Source organism: Coturnix japonica, chromosome 8 (genome assembly GCF_001577835.2).
Source record: "Coturnix japonica isolate 7356 chromosome 8, Coturnix japonica 2.1, whole genome shotgun sequence".
NCBI lineage: Eukaryota > Metazoa > Chordata > Aves > Galliformes > Phasianidae > Coturnix > Coturnix japonica.
Window position 1 is genome coordinate 10,336,663 of NC_029523.1, and position 19,833 is coordinate 10,356,495.

At 36.4% G+C, this 19,833-nt stretch overlaps 1 protein-coding gene across 4 annotated transcripts in view; it reads right to left on the reverse strand.

Annotated features, from left to right (window-relative positions):
• Positions 1-17,859: 17,859 nt before the first annotated feature.
• AGL (amylo-alpha-1, 6-glucosidase, 4-alpha-glucanotransferase) overlaps positions 17,860-19,833 on the reverse strand; it is a 28,505-nt gene continuing 26,531 nt past the window's right edge. For all 4 annotated transcript variants that reach the window (XM_015870105.2, XM_015870104.2, XM_015870106.2 and 1 more), the window contains one exon: positions 17,860-19,470. In XM_015870105.2, coding sequence (XP_015725591.1) covers positions 19,353-19,470 — 118 coding nt within the window. In that variant the 3' untranslated portion in view covers positions 17,860-19,352. The remainder of the gene's footprint in view (positions 19,471-19,833) is intronic.

The following is a 19,833-nucleotide window of genomic DNA, read 5'->3' on the forward strand; positions in this document are numbered from 1 at the left end:
TTATACTTCCTATATTGCAGTTGTTCTCTTAAACATTCATCAACATGTCAACACATAATACCGTATAATTCCATACTGCCCCTAAGGAAATTCATTACACATACTCTTGATATTAAACTGATAATTTAGCAAAACAGTAATTTATACTTTTTTAGAAAAATAAATAAATGTGAAAACTGCTGTTTTTCACATTTAAAAAAATTTCAATTTCTTGTTCTCTTTAATTTATTGTCTTTGCTCATGTTAGCACATTTCTGGTCTGTCTTAAACCTACCGACATTAATATAAGTCCGGTATCCTGTAAGTAACAATAATGGCCTACACCCTGAAATTCTTGGTTAGATGATGTCACTAGCCGCATTAGTGACTTAAGAAGTTTCACTCAAGTACAGAAGAATAGAAATGGAGTGATCAAATGAACCACTTCTACTGATTTTTTTATTTTTCTTTTTTGATACAGCAGAATGAGGGGTGAAAAAGACTGGCTTACTGATGGCATATGCTTATGCGCTTCTCAGGAGAAACACCTGATGCAAACAGCATATACAACAGCAATGACATATGAACATTGCATCATATTATCTTATGTTGTGCAAGCTACCAAATGGTATTGTCCCTATGTACTTTCAAGGTGAGTTTTTGGGTGTAGCTGCAAGCATATGCAATGCTTCATATAAAGTAAGTACTGTTTGTAATTTACCAGACTCTAAATTCAGATTGAAGAATAGAATTTAATGGGAGACACATGCAGTTAATACACTGCACATATATATAGCATATATGCATGCATTGCCTTTTCATGAGTGAGAAGCTAGGATTTGGTGATGATCAGCTTTAGAGAGCTTTGTAACTCAACAATACTGGGTCAAAAATGCCACAGTAACACAGTGCAAAACACAGGTTGGTATAAACCTGTTTTGATAATGCACATTCATCAACAAGTTTTGACTGTTTAGGCTAATTGAGTTTTGGGTTACTTGACAAAAAAGGAATTGCATATCCATAACTTATAGCCATGACATTTACACAACTACATGACCAAACATAACACTGACTTGGTATTAATAATCATGTAAGTCACTCTTAGGCCAAGAGGGAGATTGTCACAATACCAGATGTTCTTTTGGATTTCCAAATTGATGTAGATCCCTAGGATCTACTTCTACAACACTGTAGCCCACCAGGAAGTTTATTATTTATCTTTATGCTAAACCAATACAGGATACCCTTTAGTAAGGGAATATGATTTTAGCTTCGGAGGTCTAAGGTTCACCATTTATAGAAGCCAAAAAGCAGACATCAAAGAAACATGCTTCTCTGTAGGCACAATTACTTGAACATGAATGCATAAAGGAAACAGAGGCAACAGGGAAGATGCAATTGGATTACATGGTTTCTGATAACAGCAGCTTCCCAAGCAAAAGCCAGTCAACAATATATATTTCCAGGACTTGACTAAATATTATTTGATTTTGTACAGGTTTCCAGTAATAAATATTAACACTTGCATTGTATCTTTTCTATTCACCTTTGAACACATCTTCCAAACACTAATGAGGTAACTCTCAGAGCTCCTTTTGAGGCAAGGAAGTAATATTATCACTATCTAATTTTACAGATGAGGAAATCAAGTCACAGAGGGATTAAGGGACTTGGTCAAGGTCATACAGAAAGTCTGCTGCCATACATGGTATGCGTCAGTCTTTGTCAGCACTCAGTGACACTCCCTGAGCAGTTCACTCAACTCCTTTCTCTGCATAGAGTGAGCATCTGTAAGATTTCATAAGTATCATCTTCTACCCCAATCTTGACAAAAAGAAACACAGCCAGTCTTGGCGAGAATTGGGATGAGCAAGATCTCAGTTAATGGTTATTCTGTTATTTCATTCAGGAATCTTGATTATCTCCAGGACTGTACTTTGCTTTCATCTCTGCCAAGGATTCCTCCTAATGAACTCTAATTTAAAACTACCTAGTTAGGCAGGATAATGTTGCACAAATAGGCTATACAATAAATACACAAATTATTTTATATATGAATATATACAAATATTGCTCAGAACATTTTTGAAACACAAAACTCCCAATTTCTAAAAAAGAAAAAAAATATTCCTTCTCTCTGTAACATAAATCAGACAGATAGAAGCTTCGTAGAGTTCACTTCTTACTCTGTACACACATATACGCATATTTATACATGTACACAACACAGTTAGCATAATACCTCCTGAATAGGTGGTTACAATTCTATGAAATAAAAGGAGGACATCAGTAACAGAATAGTCAACAGGGATTTTGGAAGAATGTTATTAACCTATAAGCAGAAGTTAGTTGTGCTGCACTGGAAAACATTACTCCTTTATCTGTGTTAAGCTGCAAATTGAGAAACTGGACATAGCCCATGAGTCAGCAGTTAAATGTTGGCTACATCATACACAGCAGAGTAATTTCTGGATGTGCAACAGAAATGATCTGTGCTCTTTTCCCCACACTGTAGTTGAGAAAACAATATCAAACCCTGCAGGCCCATACATTGAAGACTGCATTTTCCTCACCTGAAACAAAAATGCTGAAATACAGCCACAGCCAAATTGAGGAGCCCAAGAATGAACTGGCATGCTCAAGACTTAAGACCAGATTAATAGCTATTTCTCCAGTGCTGGTCATACTCAATTTCTGGGGGATGATGCAACGCCAAACTGCTGAAAACCCCCTTTCCCTTCCTCACTTTCTTCAAATTCAGGTTCAGATTAGTTCAATCTTTACAATCTGTCATTACTTAACATCATTCCTATGCTTCTGTAGCTCCATTCCTCCGCTGTATCAGAACAGAAGTAGAGCTTCTGCTGTTTTCTTATGTCACTTACTCAGTAGTCCAACTTCACACTTCATGCATTAGCAGCGCTGCTACGAAATCAGGAGTGTCTTTTTCGGGAAACCAGAAGAGTCATTTTGTGAACAAAACAATAGGCCTAAGAGCTGGGGGAGCTGCCATCTATTGCTCTGTCACCAGTTTCCTGTGTGACTCTAGCAAGTCATTCATCTCCATATGCCTCACCTAGAAAATGGGATAATAATATTCATCTGTTTCACTATGAGGCTTAATGGTTGTGAAATGTGCTGAGCTCCTTGGATAGAAGGAAGCTGCTGTCGGAATAAACAGTAATAGCATGATTATGGTTGGTGGGAAGGTGGTAGGAGAGTCACTTCGTAACATCAGTATCATAATTATGCATTACACATACAAGACTGGCTAATCAAGTGAATCAGTTACCAAGAAATTTGTGGTTTACTTCAGTTGAGGCATCTATGAACACTATGGAATCCAAAGGTGAAAAGTTAACACCCTCTAAGCCTGTGAAAAGAGGTACCTTCTTTAAAGAATGACACATTATTTTCTCTACTCTTAGAGTCCAACTGACAGCATCAGCATACAAAAGGCTTAGAAAAATGTCTAAGGGCTCTGAAATTTGCTCCAGACAAGTATACTCCATTATACTACAAAACAGTCGTAGACAATAGAACAGATATTAGTTCCTCATTGATATTTTCCTTTCATATTTTAGAAAACACTGTGCTTTGAACTTCTCAATCTGCATTTCCCATACTCTTAAGTAAGAACACAGCTATGGATTCTAACAACCTATGTGAAAAACTGTCTAATCCACAAAGTCAGTGGGAAATATAGGTGCTCAGCATCTCAACAAAAGTAACACAACAGTTTTTGGAACTTCTGCACGTATGTTGGTACCTAATGTTAGACATGCATACTGGGTAGCTCAAACTTCTCAAAGGCTCTCTTCTTTTCAGTGACTACTTTCACTCTCTTTCTTATTAATATTTCAAAAAAATAAATAATATTTTGAAAAAAAAAAGAAAGAAGATTCCCACAACCAATACCAGCCATTACCTTGTCTACAGGAAATAACACACAACTTCCTTTTTTTTTTTTGTTTTTAATTTGAAAAAGGATTTCTGTTCACTTTCACCTAAAAAAACCCCAAACCATCACGTTTTGGTTACATTTTTTAATGATCAGGAGATCAGACAACCTCACACTAGTGTGTATTAAACTGCTGTATGATTGCAAAGTGACCGATTTGAGTGGAGCCAAAAGATGTCATTTAAAATGGATTTTTAAGTAGCAGCACTTCTGAATTCTATCATCAAATAACTTGATTCTTGTAAACCAAACTAGAACAAATCACGTCACACAAGTTCCAAATATTCACTTCCAGCACAAGTTATGCACCAACAGTTATGTATAAACAAACATCATTAAGAGATCTTAGATCACTAAGAGATCTTACAGCTGCTTACTATGATAACAGACATTTTCAACTGAGAACTCAGCCCTACTTTTGACTTAGTAGGCAGTGCCCTGTCATCAGGGCCTACCAATCAGTCCAGAAAAATATGAGCTTGGCATGACTGAGGTTGCACTTCCACAGCTGGAAGTGGAAAAACCAGAATGGGCAAGGTGGAGACTATTAAATTCTAGCCTATTTCTTCTCCTGAAATTCTCAAAGAAGGATTTTACAGGGATGAGGTAGCATGCAATTAGCATGCAAAAATAGTAAGAAATGCATAACTCTTCCCAAAAAAATATTAGGAAGGGGAATGTATATGACAAGCTTCATGATTTTGGATTTCATAGAACTTAGGAAAGTGTGAAGAGACATCTAAGAAACTAAAGAAAAAGTTGATTTTGCCCTAAATCTTGCTCTTGACATTCATATTCAGATATACAAAGGATACAACATTGTACACACTGCCCAGCTCATTCTTGCACTCTCCAGTTGATTCTCTTTCCATCTAATTAGAATTATGAGAACTTAGAAAGAGCATACCATACCTCGTCACTACAGAAAATATTTTGCCAGCACTGTAGAATTCTTACAATGCATAAACTCTATGCCTTGCTCAAATATATGAAACGGTTTAAATATGAAAAGTAAAAGATAAAAATGGGAGCTGAAGAAGCAAGTAATCTGCGGACCTCTGCTAGAGTGAGGCCTGGGAATAAGAATCATAAACAGTAAGGCATTTCCAGTTTAGTATTTTCAAAGCTTCAAGCCTGTGTGACCAAAGTAGCACTACAAGATTGAGAATTCTATTGTCTTCAATATTTTGCATTCACCTTTCAGTACAAGTAACACACAGGGCTTTGAAAATTATCAACTTTCCATCTTTCACCCAACACAAAGCCTCAATGCAGACAACTGCAAGTGCAAATCATATGTAACAATATGATCATTGACTTAACTACATTCAAAAAATCTGCTTTTTCCCCTGTAATCAAATTAATTGATTAAATAGCAATATAAAACTAATAATATCACAGCACAAATATCAAATTTCATTGTAAATCACATTTGTAATGTATGAAGATGAAAATGATAAAGTAGAAAAATTAACAGTCTTTAAAATACGCATATATAATAAATCCCAAAAGCTGATGTTTGTGTGGTTAGCCACAAGGTATTTAAATTTTTGTATGTTTATAATTTATACTTTGAAAGTCTTTAAATTACGTTAATTTGCAAACAGCTGCTTTGTTGGAAGGACGCAACCCAAAGTCCAAGGGCTGACCCTGACCTGTGTGGTGATGACCTGGAGCTCTAGGGCACTGGGATGTCCCTTAAGTTATTATGATGCTGGCTGAGACATCACAAGATTTTATGACCTCTTAGTTAAGGGTAAACTTGTTCCTCGTTCCCTCAGTACAGAAACATAGCATTAGCATATACACTTTCCCCAGCATACTGTAGCAGATTCATGCAGATAAACTGGAAGGAAAAAAAAAAAAAACAACAAACACCAACAGACCAGAAAATCGAAACCCATTTGGTGGCTTTTGCAAAAGAAAGAAAATTTTTTAAAAAGTATTTTAAGAAACAAAGCAATGTCAGTTCTCATAATTCAATAATGAATTTATGCCCAAAAGTGATTACATAAGAATATCAGCTTTCTTCTTTCCATTCTAGTTATATATAAAAAAATCCAAAAATTAATCTGTATTTTCAAGACCGAAGACAGAAATTACTACTTTTAAGCCTTGTATATTTTCAAGGTTGAATTTGCTATTGCATCACCTCATTGCTTTTGCTTCGCTAGTGAAAGAGTAGATTCTCCCGCTGCAAAACCCCCTCACAACAAATAGGAGACTGGCCCAAATGTAACTATGGAAATGACAGCCTGAACTCCTAAGCAGCTGAGAGAAATCTTTCAAACAACTATGTAGCTATTTCTTACAATTGCTACTATATTTAGGAAATTCAAACAAGGGTAAATTAGAGCAATGTTATGTATGTGCTGCTAGAACAGAAAGTATGCATTCAAATCATTTCAAAGCACAAACACCTAGGTAGATTCTTATTTTAATCAGTATTTTAATTCTTTCTGAAATGTGAGTAATATCAGACATCAATTCTGTACAAGGATGCAGTATAGTGAGATAGATATTTTTCACTATGGTGAAAAGTCTTGAATGCAAAGTTACTGTGAGTTGTTATTGCAACATTGGAGCAAGTTTAACCCTCCTACTTCTGAAGAAACAACGGTCCAGTACAACCCAAAGTAAACAGGAATGCTGGAAAACAATTTAGTGTCTAAAATCAGAAAACAGACAAAAGACAGGAGGCAGATAAAAGTAACACCTACGTAAGACTCAGTCTTTGGTATTTAACATCTACAGCAAACTAGAAACTAAAATGGAAAGCACAGTCCTAGGTAGCATTCTGACTCCAAAATGTCAAAGCACATTTATTTTGACTCTACACGTAGGTGGAAGGGGGAGGGATTTGTGAGAGGGAGTGCTTTGTGTTGAAAACAGGATATGGTGAAACAGTTTCATTAGGCTTACCCTACAATTAATTTTAGGAGCACATTTGGCAGCACCCTAGGGACATCGATATCTACTCTTTCCTGGCTTTGTGCTCCTGCAGCTCATACTAAACTATTCTAATTCTAGACCAAAGACTTTTCCAAGCTCTTTGAGGGTCAGTAAAGCAAGTTACTCACTGCATTGCAGAGTTCTAGACCAAAGTATTATTTTTTGATTGGACTACTGGCATCTTGATAACACACCTTGGTAACCTGAGTTACCTCCTAACTAATTACCTATCAGTTATTACTATTATTTTGGAGTTTGGGATAGAAAAAATGAAGCCTGAAAAAAATGGCTCACCTGACATAGAAAAATCAGTGGAACCTACAGAATTATATTGTCAATGAAGAATAAAAATTAAAAGCATGACATACACTCTAAGATAGTCTAATGTACTTTCAGTTAGTTAAGACTGGATATCACAACCTATAGAGCAAGTTCATTAAAAAGCAACACTGGTAATAGGAAAAAGACTAGGAGCAAATTAAAAGGTACAGAATCTTCAGATATCACTTATTTTTCCCCAGAGTTACTAAAAATAATTCAAGGTTAAACAATGGGAGAGAAAATGTATTAACCAACTTGAAGTTGTGAAGTGTTTCTCTTCTGGTACTCAACAAAAACAAGTTCCTAAAAATGAAGCTTGGGAACAAAAAGCAGCAATGCCACTATGAGCACCGTAACAGCAACGATACCTCCAACCCCTGAGCATATCAAGATGGAACACAGTATTGTGAAAATAGGAGGGCGTCTGCTTCAATCTGTCTGTCAGTCTAGATGAAGGACCCTTCTATGCTCAGAATTAATGGAACAGCAGAGGCGTGGATACACTTTCACACGCAAATAAGTCTATTTATTGATGCGGCCTGGGAAACAAGAAGTTAGGTGTGACAGGCTTGGGCAATGCCTGTTACCATTTCTGCAGATCGCTTGCTGCACTAGAATCAGTCCCACGATGCATATTTCCACAGGCTTGATCGGGTGGAGCTGCATTGTAATTCATTTTCAACTTTGTACCCAAACTATTTTTGCAGTTTTATCTAGAGCATCCAACAGTAATATGATGACAGGAAACGTATTTTTAAAAATAAATAAATAAATAATGAGGAAGAACATAAATGACACAGGAAGAGGCAGGTTACACTGCAAATGCTAATGCTACACTTATTCTATGTTGATCATCTATGAGAAGTGTGCTGCATACCAATGTCTGAACATGACTCCATTGGTAACTATCAATAACAATCAACATTTGTTTGTTTTGAAGCAGCAGAAGAAAAAGCTGGCTGGATGGCCCAACCAACTCAGTTATATAGATGAAGACTTCTGAAAGACTTAGAACCATTCCTTGAGCATAAGCTTCTTTCACATTTAGACAGGAGTGCATCTCAGATAGCTAAGATTTGTTATTGCTGACAGTCAGTACTATCCTCACACCCTTACCACATTACTACACAAGCAAGCATACATCCCTGACACTAATAGTAATTTTATGTACTTTTATAACAAGTGTGTAAAATCATCAGTCAGGAAATGCAATTTCTATCTGAACCTTCACTGCGTTTTTCTAAGTCATATATAATTCAAATTTGTAGAACTTTTTAATTTATTTACAGTGACTATTGTTGTATTATTCCTAGATTTTACAAGATTACAAAATCTGATTTTGCTTAACCTTTTTAAAATATGATGATCTGTACAGATCTTACCACAGAGATGCAGCAATTAAAACCACAGAGAAAAGAATAACGAAAGAAAACACATTTGTTATGGCCTTTTTTCCTCAGAGGTGTTCCATTCTCACTGTATTAACAATGTATTTTCAGGAAAAACAAACAAACAAACAAAGAAAAAGCAACCAAAAACCAAACCATTGACAAAGCAGTCAAAGAAAGACAGCACCCAGAAAAGACATACTTGTGTTTTTGAGATTTTGGAAACACTGCCATCATGAGTCTGGTTACTTTTGAGAAATAAATTACATATCCCAGCTTCACTGTCTTATAAAAATGATCACTGTTCACATTTTGCATAAATGTAAATGACTTCAGATATTTTCCAGGTCTGGAAGTTGTTTCATTAATTGGTCTAAAGCTCACTTTGGTGACTTTTTCAAGTGAAAGATTTCTGTTTCGTATTTCTTTGAAGAAGGCTATCAATAAACTATAGTGAGAGAGTACCATGGAGATGTCACATGTATCTATTGGGCTGCATTTCCACTAGAATGATTGTTTTAAAGAATTTTAAATTTCACGGGATAACGAATTAACATTTTCCACATTTACTTCTCATTTAGATGCTTTAAGTTGAAAACAATAAGAAGAAATGTTTTAAATAAATAAAAATGACTGCTTATATTGAAAACAAGAACACCTGGGGGCCTCTACATATTATCTTAATACAAACACATCAGTGTTCAGATTTGGACTTGCAAGGCATAAGAGAACCCAAAAAATAATCTGTTCAGCTATGGACTTCCTCAGCAGAATCAGCTATCTCTGCTGTTTAATATTTAAGTGTCTCCTCTCAACATGTCAGAATTGGGATGAGAGTCAACCAGTTAATCAGTCTAGAGAGTTTCACATGTGTTTTCTGACTGTTCACTCCCTTTCACTCCAAGTAGCAGTGAGAGGTCACAACAAGATGTGCTCTCATGATGCTGTATCATTAGGATTGCATGGAGTTTTCACTTTCAAGGGCAGAAGCAGGTGAAGTTCCACCCCTTCATTAAGGGAATACCAACAAAACAATTTCTATTGAGAATTCTTAACATGTTTTTTTCACAGTCAATTTGAAACATCTCTACTAAAAGGGAAAAAGAAACCTACTTACTACAGTCAGTTCCCCAAGATTGGAACAGTCTTCCATTTTGTTTTTAAATACAATGCAAAACTGGAATCATTTCTGAAATAAATAAAAAATAAAAATGATAAATGCATGACAACTTAAGTCAAGCACAGATTCATTTTGCTTAGAAATTGCTGTGAGGAACTCTATTCTGGAATATGACAACACCTCTTATTTACCTATTTACTTAGTAAATACAAAAATAATGCATCTATAATTCGTTTTTTTTTTTTTTTTCCCATTCTTATAGCAATAGTACAGCAACAGATGGAAATATTACAGAATCATAGAATAATTCAGATAGCAAAGAATTGCAGGAAATTTGTAATCCAGTGCCATTTGTATCTGTTGGATTAAGGATTTGAACATAACCTTACTAAGAAGGGTCATACGTAGTTGGGTCTCAAAAACCTCCAAGGATAAAGATTTGTGCAACCTCTTTGAGAAATCATCTCCAGCACCTGCATAGATCTCTGTCTTTACTTTAGGAGAACTCACCTTCTTTTTCCGGTGTGTGTGTGTGCTTAATTTGATGGCATTATTCTGTCTTTGAACACTTGAGGCACTAATGGTTAAGATTTTACAGGACTAGTGAAAAACTGCTAGTAGAGAGAGGAGACAAGCATTTCTTGCAAGTAGTTACGCTTTCAAACGCACATGTACTTACCAATCTTCAATTGTTTGATTGGGATATACCCTGTTAATGCCTACCAATATTATCCCAAGCACACCCATCACTTCATCCTCAGAACAAAAGCATCTAGCTGCTGTTAGTCATCGTCCTTGAATAGCAATCAATACACATAATACAATCTGTTTTGGAGGACAGAGCCTGTTTACAGGAAAGCACAGCTCATAGTGAAGCTTCCTGTGAAACTGAGGGAGAGTCTCTGGTGTACATAAGACAGTCCATTTGCAAGAGTGGTTAAATGCACATTCTCTGTACACTGGATAAATACAGCTGCCCTTAAAAGTTTTCAGAAATAAACAAGTAAAGAATTTCACACTAGTAGCACTTGCACTTATATATCCTTCATAAAAACAATCTGAATTCAGAGTTTACTTTATTACGAACATCTAACAAGTTAACCAAGGTGAAGATTGTGGTTTAGTGCTGTTGGCTCATTTTCTGTTTGTTTGGTTTAAGTGGCCACTCTTCTTCCATCCAATTGTCCCCTTGTCTCTTGCTATCACTTGTTATGTCTAAACATATGATTATCACCTTCTGGAGGCAGACATGAGGTATTTTGTCTTTGAAGCACAATGAATCCTAATTAGGTATAATCAATAGTAATTAAAATTATGTAATGGAAAACAAGAAGATGAGGAAAAGGAAACAGCTGACATCATCATAATTACTTGGTTTTATGACTGGTAGGGAAAATCTGACCACTCAAGGAAGCAGGTACTTTTCTTTGGCATTCCACTGGAGTAGAAAAAACAAAGTGTATTAAATGTCAGAAAACATGATTTATAACTTGAGTGTTTACAATCTCTGAAATGAAGCTATGCTTTCTCTTCACCTGAGGTACAAGCAACTCTGAGGGTTTGCTGCTGTAATCTCTTTGGAATGCAGCAATTACCACTTACGTGTCAAATTGGAAGTGTTGCATTCCTCTGCTAATAATCCTCTCCTCTATTTAGCCAGAGGACAGGGAGGGGGAGGAGGTGACTCCAATGTAAAGAACAATCTGAGCCACAGAGCGTTCCAGTGGAAGAACGAAGAAGCACCAGGTGTTAACCTCTATGAGTATGACTTAAAAGCTCTCAGTGTAGAGTGTAAAAGCCTTCTACACTCATAAGATGCAAGACAAATTGCTTAAAAAATGGAAATTGAGTTCCATGACACACTTCATGTTCATACAAAGCACAGAAGTTGGCATTCCCAGAAACACTGCACAGTGCTATCTTGCTAACTCAAATCAGTGTGGTTTTTTTTTTTTTAATTTTGTTTTCTGACAGGCTCACATTTAAATGCTACACACCTGAAAGATAATTACATGCTACAGCTATTTTTTGCTTTCCAGGCCATGAAGAAGTCATGCTATGTCTGTAAAATGGTATCAGCACAAACACAGGTATGCATTTATGCATACATATGAATATACACATATATTTGCTAGTATGTATCATCATGATACCAGCATTTCAGAAAAACAAGTTTAATAAATAAAATGATGTTTTATTCATGTACCAGTTGAGGATAAAAGAGTTTAAAAATATGTCAGTAGTTTAAAGTAAAATAAAGTAATTCTATACAGGTGTAAGTTTCTTAAGTTATTTTAAGATTCTTAAGTTATTTTAAGAACACACAACTGCGTTGTTCTGAACAAGTCCAGTTAAAACATGACAATACATGGAAATCACATCTTTTTGTTGCTGTTCAGCAGCCTTATGCAATATTCAAGCACAACTGCTTTTAGTTCTCAAGCGGATTTGATTACTATATTTAAATAATCATTAAAAAAAACCAACATACTTGTCAAAGCCAATTTTTCTCCATTGTCTTTACTACTGTAGGCTCATATACTGCTTCTATGCTAACAAAGAAGTACTTGTGTTAATTTTAAAAAGCATGTTTAGAATCAGCTTTCTCTATTGCGCAAATTCCTGCTCTTGCTGCAACTTGCAGAATTACATGAATGCTAACCACACCACAGTGAAGACCCAGAAATACCAGACTCAGTTCTGAACAGGTAGAGTAGATGCTGCAGAACATTGTGTCAAGGAAGACTAGATGACCTTAAAGGTCCCTTTCACTCCAAACCACGCTATGATTCTATGCATACTGAGAAGTTAATTGTTCCATGGAGAACCTGCTGACCATGGAGGCTGATGGGACAGGGTTTCTCACAGCTATGCTAGATCTGTAATGTGTGAACTTATAGAGAATCAGGGGAATAAGTTTGTGTGTGGCAAGTCTGGCCAATCCAAATTTTAGAACTCCTCCAGATTTTTTTTTGTGTTTAATTCTGTCCAGCCTTCTTCAGGACATCAGATCACTGCAGTCAGCTAAAGCTTTAGATCAAAAGGACTTGGAAGTCAACTTATTTGACTGACATTACCCAGACTGACATTCCATCTATTAAACAGACTGCATTATTTTTTTTTTCAATAAGTTTGAACACAGTTGTATTACATAGCATAGGCAGCCTAACTGATATCCTAAATGATGGTTACAATGCCATATTATGTTGAGTAAATGGTACAACTGCACAGTCATCCTTATGAAGAAGTATTCATCTCTTCTGATAAAGACTTTCACATTTAGTATGAGTTTGTTAAACAGGATAGCATCCTTTTAGGAACTGTAATGATGAGAAAGGGTAAAATAAATTTACTTCATATGTCTTTTAAGTAGGTTTAAGAAGTGAAAATATTTGAGAGTCAATTAATGGTTGGATGTCTAAGGACCATCTGTCAGTGATTTGCCATCCTACAGTGATTCACAGATTGAGAATTTATGCGAAAACTCAACTATTTGCTATAGCTCCATACTCCTACCTCTGTTTGTACAACTTGTACATAAATATGCCTACTGTAAAGGTTTAAACCATGTCCAGATCCACAGTGTGTGATACTAATTACATACTTGAAACTAGGTCACTGCACATAGCTTTCAACAATAGTTCAAACTAAGCGCAAATAAAAGGATAATAGAAATGAATAATAGGGCCTGAAAAGGTAAAGTGAAAAACATTTAATAAGCACATTTCAAGTCAGAAAGAAGCAATGCAGTAGGCTTGCAATTAGGTAACCTGCAGGCTTCAACTGTGGAGCCAGACACTCAACTTCATATCAGTGGTCAGAAAACTCAAGCTTCAGATTTAATTTATGGGATATCGCTTTTTTGTTTGTTTTTTTCTTTACATTTCCATCCCTTCCTCCATCAGTGCGAAATTAAAAGAGCCAAGAGAAGTTTGTGGCTTCCAGTAATATATTAATATAACTATTATTATTATTTTTTGTTTAGGAATATTCAAACCTGTTGTCTACTGACATAAATCATGGAATAACCTTAAAAATATATACATACCCCAGCCACACTGAAGTGAAGTATAAATTTCATACACCAAATTACATCACAAAGGCATCTGATGAGAGTTTAAGCCACTTCATCAGATACTGCCAACCAAGGACCAAAAGACAGACCAGTTCAGGACCTTTCAAAAACTATGGGATGTTTCAGAACTCAGCCAGAAGGATGCCTCTCAGTGTCTGATCAGCTGTACATGGTTAAGTCACAGCACAGGCTGTGGGGTTTCCTGACAGCTAAACATGATATGACACAACAGATACAAGAGTAAAGTAGCTGTAAATTGTAAGAGATCAAGAGTTATAGAGTTGGCTACATTAACTGTAGGCAATGATCTAAAGACATCCACAGGTCGACCTCAAGACCTACTGCACAGTGAAACGTCATGAGATTGGGCATGGCGTATACCGCTGCATAATCCCTGTCAGGTAGACAGCAAGATTACACATGAGGCACATGCAGAGGGTGTACCCAAAGTCTCACTACTTCTTATGATAATCCTGGTAATAGCACAGATTTAAGTAACTCCTGATGAGTATAGCTCACAGAAAAATACTGGTATTACTGATACATTGTTGGGCAAGATGTAAGCAGGCAGAATTGAAACTGTATAGACTGGAAACTAACTCTCCACATTCTGTTTTTAAATGTCTGAATTCTGCTGAACTTAACACTGTATATTACCTACAAACTCATTAACATGAGGTACAACATGACAGCAAAAGCAAAACAACATTTGCTGTTAATTGTACCACTGGCAACGGAAGGGGCCATATTTAGAGATCTCATCCACATCCAACAGTAGCACCAAGAGTGATGGTTCTTTACTTACACTATGTCTTTTTGGTCAAGCAGGAGCATTATGTTAGTCAGCAGAAAAAGATTACTGATTAACTGAGAAGGACACTGAAAATGATGGAGCTGTAGAACCAAATCAAAACTACTCCCAGAGAAGTGCTTTAACCAGCTAGCACTGCTGCCATTCACTTCCAGGCATCCTGAGGATGCCAAAAGTTCTCAGAGTGCAACAGTCATAGTTTTCCAAGAAAGGAAACTTATGCCACTGAGATGCATTTTATGCAACCACCACCCAACAACAAAACAACAAAACAATATTAAAGGGATTATTTCAAAAATACAACCAATACAAGTCAAGTGACATGAGCTCAATAGTTTCAGTGAGATTATACAGTGGATAAAGAGCTAAATGTGAAATGCTAATTTAGTTGCCAAAATCTTTCTGATGAAAGCCTTTCTAGCATGAAACTAACTAAAAGCAGAGCTCTTATCTCTGTTAAGCATTTTCATTCACACAACATGAAGGTGATGATCTAAAATGCTACCATAAAGTTAAAAACTCAAGTAGTGCTGAAGATAAAATGCCATTTTTTATTTTCAAAGCATCTATGATACAATAAGCTATTGCTGTAATCCTGTTAAACAACAGGCTGCAACATGCTGCCACGCAAAACACCAGGCTTGCCTCCTTCCTGCTTCCTCCATCTGAAACACTCTGGAGCTAAGCCTACTTCCTCCTTGTCCCTCCTTGCTATCCTCATAGGCCTCTCTCAAATGCTGCTCCTAACCATCACCTCATCTCTCTCTACCCAGAAGGATTTGCTGACCACCCAAGCAGAAGGCTACTCTGCAGTGAAGCATCCAGATTAAAACAGAGGTTCCACCTCCCAAGAGAATTCAACAAATCCCATTCAATTAGCAATTCTGCATCTCTCCCTCCCAACAGAAAGAAAAAGATTAAGTGCTAAAACACTGGCACAAAAAGTGGAACACACCTGAAAACCCCTATTAAACAGCGCCTTTAATGCTAAATGAAGTAAGAGAGAAGAGGCAGAATGAACAGCTCTGGAACTTCTGACTTCACAGCAACTTTCAGTTTAGAGCAGTTAATTCACCACAGATACAAACACACTTGAGGTTTCATTGCCTGACTCAAAGCTGCTATCTCAGCTGCCAGACTAAAACTTCTTTTTGAATATTTTAACTTTTAAACTTCTCTAGTCAGTCTTCCAGCAGAATCAACAAAACTTCCCAACAACAGAAGAACAAATCATTCAACACACACCTCATCGCCAACTAACTTAATAGTCTTACAGCAAATGTTTTTTACAGTTTAATAAATGCAAAGTATGAAACTTTTTGGGAACACATCAGAATACGACACCTGTTAGACTTCCCACAGGCACTGACCTGCCACTTCATGGAAGGACAAACCAGCTGTGCAGGACTAGTTTAAAGAATTGACCATGATGATGCACCTGACTACAATGCAGACTCCTACCCTGGAGCAAACAATAGCTTGCAGTCTTAATACTTCTGTTTTCTATTCTAAGTGCTGTTTGTAAAGGTGTCCAAAGCCAAAATCATACCAAAGTCAACCTGCAATAACTCACAAGCTGAATGCCATAAAAAAAAAAACAAAAAACAAAAAACAAAACATGCACAACAAAATACTTAGGTTGGAATTACCACAGTTATTATGAAAGATCTTCAGGATATAATTATTTTCAGGTTTCATATTAAGTATGCTTGTATATAAACAAAACATCTAAGGAGACACATGAATGTAAGCAATTACAGAATAATTTGATGAACTACAGGGCAGACAAATTGAATTTGTAATGTATGCCTGGCTTTATAACCTAGCATTTCCCACTCTCTAGGAGATGAGCAGATTCCTGGACTTCATAACAAAACAAATCAGTAATTTCCTGATCTTTTTAAACCAAAACCTCCTTGTTAGCTCCAATCAATACTTTAAAACATCAGATCAAAGATGTACACCTTGCCTCTTCCCCTACTTGGAAATGTAGTACTGAAATATTTTCTAAGCATCTCAAAATTATGATGATCTTGACCTGGTGGAGTAGGAACAGAAACATCAGCCATTAAAATACAGACAAGCACACAGGGCTTCACAGATGCATGGAGATTTTCTCAGAAGGAAGAGCTGGAGAAGTGAATTGCACAAGACTTAGCAATGGCATGTGGCTAACAGGCACCACCTGCTGCTAGCAAGCAGGAAATGTTACCTTTTCAGCTATAATAAAAATATATGTAATTCTTAGTATATACATCATCCCCAGTTTTCTGCTGAGAGATTTACTTCCAGCCAGCCCACAGTTCTAGCCTCCAGGTTAGCATATTTTCAAGAAAGATGCTTTCTAAAATGTCACCCACAGCATTAAAGACATCCATCAATCTCTAAAATTTACGTATCAAATTCTTTAAACATGGTATTTATTCCAATATGTTTTTATAACAATACTATAAAGCATTTTGACAACTGTTAAGCTCTGACCCTCTACTCCTGCTAAAACAATATAATCTCATTATTTCCATACACTTCAGAGTATTAAGGTAGGAGCCACGTATCCTCCTAAGCCCCCATTTGGCACCAATCTTTCACTGGGTTATTAAAGCAGATGTCCCCCCTCCATAACATAGGCCATACGCAGGGCTCTTACAGACATCTCCTCTTCCTCTACAGAAAATAAATAGCTTTATCAAAACATCAAACCTACATTGTGCTTCTAAAAGAATAGACTTGTATTTTCTTCATGGGAAGCAATACTATGCAGTCTTTTACCTATAGTGCTATATTGAGTGCAAATGAATCATGCTATTCAGAAAGGTATGATTGTATAAAAATGCATTTCTTTTTAAAATTAGCCTATACATACCAGCAGTCCAGAAGGTTTCATTTAAGCTAGAATATGTCGCGTATTCTATGTGGGTTTTGTAAGTGCTGGCCTCACAGACCATCTCCAAAGTTGCTGGGTGCCAACCACACCAGCTGAAACATTAGATCAAGATACACTCCTGAAACTCTGCTTTTAGTCATGGCTCTGCCTACAGTCTGTGGTGAAATTGTTTGCTTCTTGGTGTAAGAGGCATACAAAACATTTCTCACTCTGTTTCTAACATTTCAGTAAAGGTTTTGATTAAGTGACAGCTATCATGCATTATGCCAATAAAACAAAAGTCTCCTGTAACACATATCGCAGCAGATCAACGCCTGAGATGTAATATACACCATCTTAAATCATAATTTCAAGCAATGAACACGTTAACAAGGGAGTTCATAAGTTTATTAACCTTTCAAATAAACAGTGCAAGGATAGCCAGCTCTTACAGTTCATTTGTCTTCAGTCTATTTACTTGCCCTTAAATCCATCGGGAACATCTCTCTGTTGAAGGCAGAACACTTGCACTCTACTTCAGACAGAGTAATAAAACTAAAAACACAGATAAAATATTGTCCTATAATAGTTTGTTTTAATTACATCCTATGTATATTTTATTTTCAGAATGTTTTTCAACAACAGGAAATACATCATTTTGCTCTTTCCCTTTGTGATGCTAGAAGAAGCGTCACCTTCTGCCTGTTTTTGTTGCTCATGACCATAGAGAAGGGAATTACAGCTGCACTTCTGCCAGACACCCCTCAGACTGGGAGCAATGAACAGAAGTCAGTAAGGGTGTCAAAAGACTTAAGAACATATGTGTTTCGCATTGTGTCCACTGCATTCTATTCCCAAAGAACTACACATACAGATAGCTTGCTTATTCTTACTGGTGAAATTTAAAGAGGTCTAGAAACCTCATTTTCTCCAGGGGTAGGTTAATATCTTTTCATACTGAACTTAACTCCACCTGCTTCAGAGCCAAGATTTTACTAACAATGAAGGACTGAAGTGACCATGTATCTTCAGTAACAGAAAAAATGTCTCCACCTCTGACATACAGGCAGTGCATTTTATGCACGTGCATGTTTCTTATATTCTTATAGCGAAAAACAGATTTAAAATTAAGAAATGTTTGCTGCTTGGCCCACAGCATGTAAATAAATTTATCAGTGGATTAGCACAGGGTATCATCTCATCATTGCTCAAGAGTTAACTCAAGAGTAGTTTAAGATTTTAAAAATCTTATATTTAACTGCAAAAGTTCATGTGTACACTTCTGTCTGTAGTTGCTTGATGGAGTGTTCAACTGAATACATACAAAAAACCTACCCCAGTGCAGTTGAACAAAGTAGTCTGCCTTTATTAATGTATAGTGCTGTAGCTCAATGCATACCAAATTCAGAAAGGTTAGTCTACTCCCCTTTAAGTGTGCGTTTGCAAACATCTGTTTACTCTTAAAGAGACAAAGAAAAAAACAAAAGCAAAACATAAGAGCTCTTCCTCATACGTTCAGCTCAGTAAAGAACCACACCAGTTTGCTACATATAAGATTTTGATTTGACAAGTCTAAAAATCATAGCTACCTAACATACGTTTGTGCATATTCTTAAAATTGCTCCTTACTAGAACTTTCTGCATCAAATGTGCATGGCAGTTTTACTTTATTGTCATGGCCTTATTTTCTAAAGAGAAACAAGCCCCACACAATTTGTCAGCATAGGAGCCGGTGACTTTCAGCGTTTTTGCTAGTCAGGATGCAGTTTAAGTGATAGTGCAAGCAGGACATTTCTGTTGCTAATTAAGCAGAAAGTTCATTTATGCCCAGTGGTGAGAAGACCACAGAAGTTTCATGGAAATCAATCAAAACAAACTTCTATAAGTCATAAAGAATTTCAAGGATAACACCAATCGACCAGGCCTGAGTTTCACAGCTAAAAGGACAATACTGCCCATTTTCATTGGTCAGTTCTGGAAGCCCTTTCCAAGATGATCTGATAAAAGAAAAACAAACAAACAAAAAGTATCGTTGTTAGATTACACAATGAAACGAACATTTCATTATAAAACTTTTAAGACCAGTATTTCAGCAGGAAACTTAAACAGTGCTTGTATTCCTACAGTATGTTATTTAATAACAAAGCTCTAACTCAATTATTTCTGCTGCAGAAATGTACAGGTTTATGTGAGAACGCTTCTCTATCAAAGTAGATTCTCTGACACAATAATACCTGAAGTTATGCTACTGGAAGGATGCTCCTGTTTTCCATTCAGTAGCTTGAAGTACCTAAGTTATCTTTGAGATAACTAAATAACTGGATTATCTAACCTGTTTCAAACAACACTTGAAAGTGGAT